The following is a 12,828-nucleotide window of genomic DNA, read 5'->3' as shown; positions in this document are numbered from 1 at the left end:
AAATAACTAACAGCTACAAGATAATAAAACTGTGATGTAAAGCTGCACATCTGCATATGAACTAAAATACAAGTATATATTATTATACTATTTAGGTTATACTATAAATAAATATAAACTATAAATATAGCTACTAGAATCACAACATAGCTACTATAGAATTACAACATATAGCTAATACAGATTTTTTTCAATGATATATCAACATTTTCAATGACGCATCATTTCATAGTCAGATCATTATTTATTGGCAGACCAAACTGTTTTCAGACTGGTACCCTACTACACATACTGTGGGGTAGTGAAATGGTCAGATATTGAGGTAGCATTACCAAATATTGAATGGAATTACTTTTCAAACATTCACGTAATATAGGGAGGGATATATTTAGTCAAAAATATTATTAGGGTTGTGTTGTTTCATAAAATTATGAAAATAAATACTGAAATCCTTCAAAGTTTTACTTCAAATTGTTGCACTCACTCATACATAAAAGGCCTTTTCCACAACAGACATTTTGACTTAATAATAATCCTATTTAATGATAGGAAAAGTACAGGTTTTACTTATAACTTCAATGATGTCTCTCTTCTATGCAAGTGTCCCAGTAAGCCATGACAATGTGACAATGAGCCAGAATGCACAGTACCAGTATACTGAAACTGAAGCAGCTAAATGGAATTCAGCAAATCATTTTATTATTTATGGACCTTCCTGTGCTTTTCCTACTGCAACATGTCTACATGTCTTCAGTGAAAAAGGCCTAGTACTGGGACATCAATTTTAGGGTCTACTGCACATTTCATCAATGGGTATGGTGTGTTCAAGGTGTCAGTTTATCAGGAGAGGACATTTTATTAGAACGCACAGTTTAGATTGACAAAGTGAGAAAACAAATGGCTTCCATTTCATTAGTGGTAGAAAATTAAACATTTAGTCATACAATTTAATCAGACGATCCATCACTTCTTAATGTGAATCTGAAAATTCACTAGTTTCAGAAAAATGGTGCAAACTGTCCACCCCTGCAGTTTCCTCATGAAATGTGGCAGCACATTAATACTACAAGATGAAGTAAAGGAGCTCTGGCAGCAGTGGTTTAAGTGGAGTCCACTAGGTGGAGCCAAAGAGAGGGATTCACCATTTTGGTTTATTTGCACTGATGATCCAATTAAGCAAAACTTCAGCCAGGTGCTACACTTTGTGTTTAGTCTGACCACTCGTTTTCCTCCAGCTCAGAGTCGTCATCAGAGTCACTGTACTCCACCGCAATGCGCCGGGACAGGATGGTGGCCACGTCGTTCCCCACCGGCTCCTGCTTGTTCAGCTGCTCCTGCTGCTCTTGAACTTTCTTCAGCTGGATGCCTATTAATGGCACATATACAGTATATTAAAATAAGATCATATATTGTACATCTTACAGTTTTATTCAACCATGTCTGCTCTTATCTGACCAGCAGAAAACAATGCCGGTTAAAACCGTGCCAGTGCCGCGACTCACCCATGCGGATCGCAGACAGTAGGTCACTTCTTGCATCTCTCACAGGTCGAGTCTCAGCTCTGCTGCCTTCATTGTATCCCCCTAGGTGTGAGGGTGCAGCTGGGGGAGGGAGAGGTGGAGGTGGGGGTCCTGGGGGAGGAGGGAACATGTGCAGCCCTGGAGGAGGTACAGGTGGGAGAGGGTAGCCTGGGCCTATGTGCAAAACTCCATTATGTGGTGTTGGTGGGAGCGCACCCAGAGGAAAACCAAAGGCTGTCTGGGCTGATGGTATAGGTGGGCCGGGGGAAGGAGGTGGGGGGAGAGAGCTGGTCGACAGTGAAAGAAAAGAGGATTATGTTGCAGTGGAAAATAGATATTATATTGAATTCTTTTTCTAATTATGCAACAAACACATACTTGTAATTTGCAGGTGGACGTATTGAACCGTTCAATCGGTCTGCAGCGTGAGGCTCTGCTGTGGCATAGGTTACTCTCTTGTAGTTGACATCAATGCTGTGGTATTCATGCTCCACAGGTGGTGAAGGGTGTGCGTTCCCAGGCACGTAATCTTGTGACTTGGCATGATTACAAGCAACGTGGGCAGGCAATGGAGGGACGGGGTAGTCTGGGAGGTCAGGCCTGGATAAACAATGAAAAACAGAGAGCTTCTCATGCAGATGCCTTCACATATCCAGAAGGTGGATTCTTTGTTATAAAATCAAAACTGAAGCTTTACACAACAGAGATATTGCTATTTCAACCACAAGGTAAAGTAGATCTAAAGTACAGTTTAGATTTTATTCCTCCCGATCTTATTTTTGCAATTGTTTACAGTATTATCCTAATACTTTTGATTGTGGACACACAAATGTTTTGGGCTAGTTTAATACTCACTGGAAAGTCAGTGAGTATTAAACTAGCCCAAAACATTTCACATGCAGAAAGAGCAGATGCAACAACTTATTACTGCAAAAATGTCTCCAAAGCTGTGCAGTTTGTGACATTTTAAATGTTGATTCTATTCAAAAACCCAAATTCCCTGGTTGCATCTCTATTTTCTGTTAGAAAATAAGCACTAACCTGCCGTCGGGGGAGAGCGAGCCCTCAGACGATGCCCCTCGGTGGAGACTCTGTGGATGGCGGTGATCTGGACGAAGTTCTTTATCGAATGCCATCATGTTCCACTCTTGCCTGCGGTTTCGAGCCTTTCTCACCTTCTTCACCTCGCGCTGAAGGGTGCTGCTTTCCACACATCGCTTCTGTTCCTGGGAAAGGTAGATTGAAGGGACAGAAAGGGAGATGAGAATCCAATTGCCAAATAAATACATTAAAATAAAACAGTCAGTAGAGTGCTCTTACCCTTTGCCTCCGCCTTTCTTTCCTCTTGTCCTCTGTGTCCTGAAGCATTTTCTCCTTCCACAACTCAAAAAAGTAAGACGGGTCTGAGTAGAATTTCATCGCATCAATGGAATCCTCTCTGTATTTAAAAAAAATGTTTACACATGAAATGAGAATGTAACCTGTTCAGATATTGTAGTTTGAACAACGCATTCAGTACCTGTAGGCAGTGAGGGTGCTGAGGGGAGGAGGCCTGTCGCTGCTGTTGTACATCTCAGCCACCGAGTTCGGAGTGCTGTCTTTGGACAAAACCTGCTGGTCCTGGACAGTAGAGCTTTTGAATGCCTTCCTCATGTTTATGTCCTGAAGAGAGACTACAAAACAGTAAGACAGGGGTTTAAAGTTTAATAGAATGCATGTGAGAATGAAAATAAGATATAAAGTGCATCCAGTGAACTAACCCTCCTCCACGTTGGAGTCCAGCTGGGTGACCTTGACGGCTAAGCGGTCAATGCGGTCCTGGAGAGAGTTGGCGCGAACATAAAAGGTGTTGGCCTCGTTAAAAAGCTCCCCAAAAACATTTTCTGCATGTGTACCTGCAACCAGTGCAAAGAACCAGAAGAGAAAAGGAAGGAAGAAAAGGAGTTGTTAATACATAGAAAGGTGTTTCAAACCTGTGAGGTAAAGAAAGAAGTGCAGCATATTGCATGACATAGGAAAATAATATGTCTTATAATGTTTGTACATTTCTGAATCCATTCTATTTCTCTGGATTATACACAAGCATTACGTGTTTAGTCCCCCCACATAACAGCATGAATGGCACACGTCAAACAGCTCTGATCCACTTAATGTGGAAACTTTCATTAGACTGCCTCTGTTTGTGTCTCCGCCCACTCTCCGTCTTATCTGCCTGTGATACAAAGCTTTACAGTAAGCTCTAAGCTCACACACACACACACACACACACACACACACACACACACACACACACACACACACACACACACACACACACACACACACACACATACACACACACACACACACACACACACCAGATGTCCAGGAGTATTTGCTTCCCAAAATAGTCTTTCCATCTACATTTTTCTCTCTGTCTCACATATTTCAGTAGACAAACTGTAATACCCATTAACAAACACACACAGGTATACCAATGCTTATATGGACATTGCCCCACATCATTAACCATTTTAATCACTCTGCTTCTGTACAGATTGGCTGATTAGGGTGTACAGTAGATAGATGTAAGTACTGACAACTGTTACATGATAATTACTTTTAATGCCTTCTATGTGTTTTAATTTGTTTTGTTTTGGCTTGTCAAAAGCATAACAATGAAGTGACACTGGGATATCATCCACCACTCCTTGACTTTTAATTAACTTGTTTTATGCTAATTCGCGGTGAACAGGTGATACAGCTTCCCTCCTGTAATGATCTCACATTAAAGAAGCATCTGAACATGTTTTGATACAAACATAGCTAAATATGAGTAACTGTTATCTTACTCAGACTACTGAGCTGGCGGATGATGGCGGACAACGTATTGTTGGTTACACATTCCAGCTCATTGCCAATCCTATCAGGCACTGCACCGTGGCACAGGTGGCGAGGCTGAATGTTTCTCTTGACCAAAGGCATGACCCCCTCTCACATCTCGGCCACAGCACCTGCTGGGGGACAGAGTACAGCTCTGACAGCTCATTGCATACTACAGTACAACTAGCAAAGTATAACTATAACATTGATCCATATTCATAAAGAAACATCAGTATATAAGCATTGACTCTAGGTTAGTCTATATCAATGACGTTCCACTTTAGAGATTGTTCAGGTGCGGCCAGAAATTCCGCTGGATGTCCCTCATTTCGGCTGGATGTCCCTCACCTTTCACTTTCTTTGTGTTGGCATTTTGTACTCCGGTGGATTTATGAGGACTATGGTTAACTGCTCCTCAGATCTCTGCAGGGTAAATCCAGACAGCTAGCTAGACTATCTGTCCAATCTGAGTTTTCTGTTGCACAACTAAAACAACCTTTGAACTTACACATGTTCCACCCAAACAAGTTCCTTCCCAAGGCTATTTTGCAGAGGCACCGATGCTCCGTCCAGCGCTAAGATGATTGTGATTGGTTTAAAGAAATGCCAATAAACCAGAGCATGTTTTTCTCCCATCCTGGAATGCTGTGTGGACTAGCCAGACCCTCCTCTGCAGCGCTGTGGAGGAAGGTCTGGCAATGCGAGACTAACTCTAGGTTAAGGCATGTAATGTAACTGTTACTGTATTGTTACTGATTTTCTTACCAGTACCTAGAGTCGTGACTTGCAGTATTTCTGTACTTACTTCACAGGTGTGTCATTTGTGTACAAATGAACACTAATAACAGATATAAATTGTATATTTAAAAAGACAAAACCTGTTGTAATTGTTTATCTAAACTGAATTTAACATTTTGCAGCAATTGGTGGGCCTGTTATCCTTTTTTGTTTTGAAGATATTAGTTAACAATGAGTAATGGTAAAAAGTGTAATGGACAGAATCAAATTAAAGCTTTTATGATTTTGTAACATTTGCTCTGTTAATTACTGGACCGCTTGCTGTTGAATGTCACAATGTATCACCATCTATTAAAGTGGTACACCTATTGTATGTTCTTGTTTTTTTAAGGATTTAACATGTTCGGCAACAGCTGTGTTATTAAGTGAGCTTATTGTGAGAAAAGAGGTGTGAAGACAACAGATGTGGACATTTTTAAGTGAATCTGCAAGTCACTTTACACTTCTTTATTACATGGATTTAAAACAAAGGGTTGAGTGATTGCCAGTAATTATGGGTGAGCCAGCACACTAAGAACACCAATATATCATAACTACCATCTTTTTCATATCTGTGCACCATGGCAAACAAGTCAGAGAGAACCGCTGAATGTTTTACCAGGTAAGTACATGGAGCTGCTTCACTGACAGTTTGGAACAATAACACCAATATGAAGTTCACATCATAGCATTTTTGACAAAAATAAAGTATGATATGAATCACAAATCAGGGTTCAATGCCTCGGTTTCTAGGACAGCAGTGTAAGTTAACATTCTTTTGGCTGTCTCATCAGTGTATGGCAGCAGACAGTTTTCACCAGTACTCTGCTTTGAATAATTATTCACAAAAACGTTTAATGACCTTATTTAAATTCTTAAAATGGCATACGCCCCCCATCGTTATAAATAGGCACAATTATTGTAAATATGCAAATATACGTTTTGTTTTCAGGGTGGCAGGTGAGCGTCAATTTCCCATAATTCCCCGCGTGAGCGTTAAAACCGCACATTGCTACTGCATGCTAACATGACGGTCATCTGCTTTGGAGGCTCTTTGAAGCGGCTGTCAATCACAGAGCTGTTTGTTCTTCTTGACAGAAAGTTTAAACGTCTAACAGCAGGTAACTTTTCAAATACACGTACACGAAACACGGGATATCTAACAATATGTGAGCTGCACCAGAACATGCAAAAAACAATTGTACGTTATCTATCCTACCATAGATTTGGCGTTGGGTTAGGTTGTTGGGCTCAACGTACGTTTTTGCACGTCAGCACGCCGGAAAAGAGCAGCGAAAGTCGGGTCCAAGCTGTTTTATCCAAATTAAACAAACTATTTGCTGGCCTGCTGCAGTCGTGTGTTGGACATTTACAGTAGTCATGTCTGCAGGGCGGAGTTCACTCTGAAAACAAATCTCTCTGGTCCAAATCACAGCTTGAGCCATGAGGGGATTTGGCCAGCAGATTTACTCCTGTCATCCAATCACAGTCATCATGCCAGCCATCTATTTCCGGATGTATTAGTCCAATTTTATGGAACTGTAAGTCATTATCTGCCTACTATGAATTGGGTAATAATATGGCAATTTCTAATTATTAATAGTAACAACTAACGTTAATCAAATCAAGGCTGTAGTAATGAATACTTTCATTATTGATTAATTTGCTAATTAGGACCTGTTCTCCCTGTCGATTTAGCATTGAGCCCATCACAATTTTCCCACAGCCTAACATGAAGTCTACTTATTTTGAAAATACCAAACCGAAAAATAATCTGACATAACAGAGAACATGTTTTGCAGCCTTCGATGCAATCTCATAATAATAATAATGATAATTATTATTATTATTATTATTATTATTATTATTATTATTATATATTGCAGCTGAACAAAAATGTTTTTATTTAACCTTTTCAACTTTTCTCAGTTCTCTTTGATTTTTCTTTCAAACCATCCACTTGGCATAAACCGCAGTATGTCACTCCCAGCCAGTCTATTAACATTTCAGTGGGGACGGCCTGGATTAATAGTGAAAAGAGACACTCAGCATTTGATTTGAAAGCCACACACACACACACACACACACACACACACACACACACACACACACACACACACACACACTCTCACTTACACACTGCTCTCTTCTCACAGATGGCATCATCTGTATTGCGGGAGGGACTAATCTAACCCAGATATAGGAGCTTAAATCTTGAGTAGCACGCCATGATACTATAACTCATAGTTGTTGGAGTAAGAGTATTGCTTGTTTCACAGATATTGTTTAATGCAACTATCTTGATATTGATAGATAGATAGATAGATAGATTTTTTTTATTGATCCCAAAATGGGAAATAACGGTGTTGCAGCAGCAAAAATATCAGACACACAGCACACATACAGAGTATACATTAAATAATAGGAAACAATATACACAAAATAATAATAGAATACTACACGAGCAATATTTAAAATATATACAATTTGGAAATAACATGTACAACTGTTTCAATAGATATAGATAAACTTAATGTGCAAGTTGGGGAGTAAAAATGTACAACTGTTTCACTAGTAATGATAGGATGTAGATAAACCTGTTGTGCAAGGTTGTTCAGTGCAGTTGTGATGTATATGAGTCTTATCTCACACTCAGTGATGAAGTGTTAAAAAGTTTAATTGCCTGTGGTAGGAATGATTTCCTGTAGCGGTCCGTGCGACATCGAAGCTGTCGGAGCCTCTTAGAGAAGGTGCTCCTCTGTTGGACCAGTATGGGGTGGAGAGGGTGGTCGGGGTTATCCATGATAGATAACAGTTTGTTCAGTGACCTCCTCTCCACCACAGCTTCAAATGTCTCCTGTTTGCAGCCAATAACAGAGCCAGCCTTCCTGATCAGTTTGTTCAGTCCGCTTGTGTCGCTGGCTCCGATGCTGCTGCCCCAGCAGATGGCAGAGGAGAACAGAGCGCTGGCCACAACAGACTGGTAGAACATCTCCAACAGTCTGCTGCACATGTTGAAGGATCTCAGCTTCCTCAGGAAATAGAGTCTGCTCATCCTCTTCTTGTAAACAGCAGTCCTGTTGATTTTCCAGTTCAGCCTGCTGTCGATGTTGACACCCAGGTATCTGTACTCCTCAACCATGTCCACATCTCCACCTAGAATGCAAAGGGGGGATTCTTTATTGTGGCTTCAATCAGGGTGCAAAAGATGAGCAGCATACTTTCAAATACACATCCTAAATTAAGGCAGGTGCAGGAAATCAAATTCAGTGCAAAAAAGAGCTGAGTTGCCTCACATTGGATTACGTACGTACAGTATACGTATCAGCACAAAACTGATTACAATACATCAGTGTCATGGTTAACTAATTAAACAAAAAACACTTACAATATGATCTATATCTGACTGTCTTTTAGTACATGTTCTGTTGATGGTGTCCGTTTGCTGTTAAGCCTGGGAGCAAAGCATTTTGCTGAGGGGTGTTCAATATTTTAGACGGTGCCATAATCTCTTGGCCAGCTTAGAAGTATTAACCCCAATACAGTATTTACCCTCCCCATTATCACCATCATTGACCCTGCTGGTTTCACACAATGTAGCCAACCACCAGCTTACCCACTTACTGCACACCAGCACAAACACTAACACCTCTATCATCCATTACACACAGATGCCCAGACTGCCTCTCCTCTGATATTTGTCCTCCTATTATGGCTTTCTAGTCCTACTCCAAATTGATCATTGCCAATGCCTTGCCAGTTATTACCCAGTGAGTGAGTGCCACACACACACACACACACACACACACACACACACACACACACACACACACACACACACACACACACACACACACACACACACACACACACACACACACACACACACACACAACCACTGAGCTGTGTCATGAGGATCAGTGTATAAATCACACTCATGTCTGTGTTCATGTTTAGCTTGAAGGTTAGAATAATAATCTTGTTCCACACTGTCCGACTATCATAAGGAAGTCTTGTTGTGTAGTGTTTTTGTTGAAATCATGAATAACCTTTAAAGAGACACATTGTCTGTGGAGTTTGTAGACCTCTGCTGGTTTTTGATTCAGGATGCCTTTACTTGTGGTATCCATGTAGAGTTATGAAACATTTAAATGCTTCATTCTTTGTGTTGGAAACTTTAGTCTCGAGTTACATTCATACAGTGTTCCCTATTTCAGCCTCTTCTGTGTTGATTCTGACAATTTTCTTTATCTGTCTTTTGTGAGTCCCCCAACTTTATGGAAATACTAAATTGCTGGAGAAGAGTCAAAAATTATAGGGCTGTAGTATTTATTTTTATTATTTTTTTTAAGATTGTTTTTGGGGCATTTTAGGCCTTTAATTGACAGGACAGCTGAAGACATGCAGACAGCTGAATGACATGCAGAAAGGGCCTCAGGTCAAAATTGAACCTGGGCCGCTGTGGTAGGGACTGAGTCTTTGTACATTGGGTGCACGCTCAACCAGATGAGCTACCAGGACGCCCCAGGGCTGTAGTATTTAACGTCTATTTTTATGTTATTAGGTGCCATATTGACAGTATTAATCTTGTGATGTTCATACTTTTCACCTTCACTTTTCACCTGGTGCCATCTGTTGGTTATGGTTGGTAGCACAAATGAACAGTTATATGTGGGTTAAAATATATATCCTTTCAGATGATTGTGAGAATTTGTTAATATGCCATGAAAGGCAGTTGTAAGCAGTCCAATAGGATTTGCATCTCTATGAATATGTATTTAATTTCGGAGCTGCTATATCTGACTGTGTAATGTGTGTATTTAATTGACTTGTTATATATGATTTGAGGCTTGCACAAAAGCAGATATGTTTTAATATGTTTCTTCATTGAATAGATCCTGCTGCTGATCAGCTATGTGAGCGATGAAGAGGAAGTTAAGGAGCAGCACTAACTGTTGAGTCCTGCTCTTCCCCTCAGACAACCAGACAATCACAAGTCCCAGGTAAGAGACTTTTGAAAGTACCAAATAGTAATAAAAATTAATAAAATGTCAATAAAAACACATTTTCTTTTAGTATTTGTGGATATGACAAAACAATTACAAATCAAGGCCCTAGACTTTTTTCAGAGCTTTCAACCATTTCACACGGTCTTCATGAGCAGGAGTGTGCTCTGCCATGCTGTCTCAATAGCTGTTAAAATTCCATCCATTGCACTTTTTAGGACTTTTCATCTGTGTGGCAATAAAGTTAAGCTTTGAAGATTATTCTTGAACTTGCGTATAATAATGATAGTAATAATTCCAACACAACTAAAGGTCCACTTACTAACTTTTCTGGGAGCTTTTAGCCATATCACATGTATTGTTTGGGGATTTGTTTAGTGGGTTGTTTATAATTGAAGTTTAGTCAATTGATTAAAATAATTAACCACATACTGTATGTCTGTAAAATAGTTATATTGATCTAATTTACAAATGATTTTGTATTGTGATAATTAAACAGTACCGCTTTTCTATTGCATTAACAAATCATTAAAATTCACCATATCTTGTCATTATAAAGCTATCATCAAGTAATTATCCAACTGTTTTTTTCTCATCTTGTTTACAATGGGCCTTTACAAAACACAAAACCTTAAATTTTCCCATAGCAGAGTGCAGCACATCACACGACAGTGGGAAAAATAATCAGCCGGAGCTTAAGGCCGTATCAAAAGCCTCACAGTTCCTGAGCAGCAGCCTTTAGAGGGGGTGACTCTTAGAATGCCTCAGCTTGTTTGTCTCATGGTTTAAGTGGTGCACATAGCCATGGAAAGATCATTAAATCACTGTTTTACCACTTGGCTTAATCCCCACAACAAAAGGGGAAGATACAAAAAAAGAGAAAATGGAGAGAAAAAAGTGGTGGGCGAGATTAAGTAGAAACTTGATGGATCTAAACTGACGGCTCTGTTTCCCAGCGTTGCTAAGGGGAGTTAAGAATCTTGATTCCACATCTCGCAGGCTGAGGAGTGGCTGCCGATCGAACGTTCCCTGTTACCCCTGCAGTGGCCAGCCGCGCTTGTAGTGTCCACTGTTTTGGCCATCTGCCGGATTACCCAGCAGGATATATTTTTTATAGAGAGCATCCTATTCATATCCTGCCTGCAAAGGTTTACATTAAGGTTGAACTCGGGTGCACTTACAATGGCAGATGAAGTAAGCTCTATCCTTCTTACAGCACCCCTCCCCATCTTCTCACTGTTTGGGAGACTGATAGCACTGGGTTGAAAGGGGCTGCTTCACCGTGGCATGAAAGAGGATCTCATGCAATGCCACTGTCTGCTGCTGATTTTTTTTCACGCGCTGACAATAAAGTGGTGCCCAGCATGAAAAAACATTTGTATGTGCCAAGTGCGATTGTTTCTTCTAATAAGCATCAACAGGCCAACTTCTCTGTGTTACCATACAGGTGAACTCATTCCTGGGAAAATGTTTTTTTCTTTCTCAGCCTTGTAGGCGCGATGGCGTCCCCCTTTTTCCTCGCCCTAACGGGATTAGTCGTGCCAGTGCTACCCCGGCTGTCACGGTACTGTCTACTTCCCATCTCTCTTCTGGGCCTCTAATGTGATTAACCCATTCCCTGTGGTCCAAATGGTTCTGGAGGGTGGGTAGAGGGGGAAGGGGAGGAGGGGGGCACCTCCTTGGCATGTTCCTCCCAATGCCTAACTCACCATCATTGGCACCTTTGTCAGGCAGGAAGGACCGAGATAGAATGTCTGTGACGGTGTGGAGACAAGTACAAGTGGCTGAGAAAATAATTCATGAACTCAGATGCTTGCAATTTAAATAACGTTATTACTGAAACCATTTCAACATTTAAATAGTAGTTGTCATAAGTTCTTTAATTTGGATTCACAAGGCTTTTTGCACATTTAAACACTAGATGTCACTTCAGCAGTCCGCTGTGTTTGAGTCCGATCATGATCTATTCAAAACACTTCAATCATTAATGAAAATCTGTTCAGGCTGATTTGTATTATGGCTTTTGCTTTCACAGACATCAGCCCTGAATATTTACTGCTTGCTTAAGTGGAGACAATAATGATTGCCAACGCCCATCATCTTGTCAAATGTCAGTGTTGTGGGGCTTCGCCTGTTTAACACATGTCACGCTCATTTTCGATTCATCTGTCACAAGTCTTCTTCAGGGCATCTGCTGCACGCAGAGGACCACATGCCCTTTGCCACTGCTCAGAGGGAGAAGCCTCCGAACCAAAGGGCTACATACAAAACCCATAGCTGAAATCACCTTTACAGTGGCAAACACTTGTCACTTCACATTTTTATATGTGTGGTGATGTACAGCATACTGTAGCTTCTCGGTATAATGAGGAACATTCATTACCATGTGCATGAAAACTATTAATCTGACTCTCCTAGTCTCTCCTAGACTCTAGATGTGAACGCTCGTGTTTGTTTAGAGAAATTCAAACCACCAATGAAAAATGTGAAGCTAATCCATCACAATAAGCCTGTTTACTCAAATCCCGTATATATATATTCTTGAAAACCAAGTTTAGCTACTCAAATGGCTCTTTGGAAGTAAAGTTAGCAGAAAGCAACACAATATCAGCAGCACAACAATTACAGCATATAAAGCTGAATATCTATACAGCCAATAAAAT

General features: G+C 40.5%; 1 protein-coding gene and 1 long non-coding RNA gene across 3 annotated transcripts; one reads left to right on the top strand and one right to left on the bottom strand.

Moving 5' to 3' along the window:
* Positions 1–832: 832 nt before the first annotated feature.
* Positions 833–6,630, bottom strand: wasf3a (WASP family member 3a). Of its 2 annotated transcripts, none has more exons than XM_031320439.2 (9): positions 6,379–6,630; positions 4,352–4,516; positions 3,281–3,415; positions 3,040–3,193; positions 2,841–2,958; positions 2,562–2,746; positions 1,899–2,120; positions 1,503–1,807; positions 833–1,366 (listed from the first exon to the last, which is right to left on the bottom strand). In XM_031320439.2, exons 2-9 carry the CDS (start codon positions 4,482–4,484, stop codon positions 1,209–1,211), a joined length of 1,410 nt encoding a protein of 469 aa, XP_031176299.1. In that variant the 5' UTR covers positions 4,485–4,516; positions 6,379–6,630; the 3' UTR covers positions 833–1,208. The 2 variants fall into 2 exon arrangements, with proteins under 2 accessions (XP_031176299.1, XP_031176300.1); XM_031320440.2 differs by having other exon boundaries at positions 4,352–4,513; positions 6,379–6,621.
* Positions 6,158–11,816, top strand: LOC116065001. The gene is made up of 3 exons (XR_004108645.2): positions 6,158–6,280; positions 10,055–10,162; positions 11,652–11,816. It is a non-coding gene; the product is annotated as an uncharacterized LOC116065001 (long non-coding RNA).
* Positions 11,817–12,828: the final 1,012 nt, after the last annotated feature.

This window comes from Sander lucioperca, chromosome 13, assembly GCF_008315115.2.
Source record: "Sander lucioperca isolate FBNREF2018 chromosome 13, SLUC_FBN_1.2, whole genome shotgun sequence".
NCBI lineage: Eukaryota > Metazoa > Chordata > Actinopteri > Perciformes > Percidae > Sander > Sander lucioperca.
The sequence above is the reverse complement of the archived record's forward strand: the minus strand, read 5'-3'. Positions and strand labels throughout refer to the sequence as shown.

Bases quoted from the DNA above. Each gene is read 5' to 3' on its own strand.
- wasf3a (XM_031320439.2), bottom strand. From the start codon at position 4,484: ATGCCTTTGGTCAAGAGAAACATTCAGCCTCGCCACCTGTGCCACGGT. The intron at 2,747-2,840 runs GTAAGAGCACTC...TACCTTTCCCAG, and splicing joins AAGAAAGGCGGAGGCAAAGG to GAACAGAAGCGATGTGTGGA. The intron at 2,121-2,561 runs GTTAGTGCTTAT...TTGTTTATCCAG, and splicing joins TCGCTCTCCCCCGACGGCAG to GCCTGACCTCCCAGACTACC.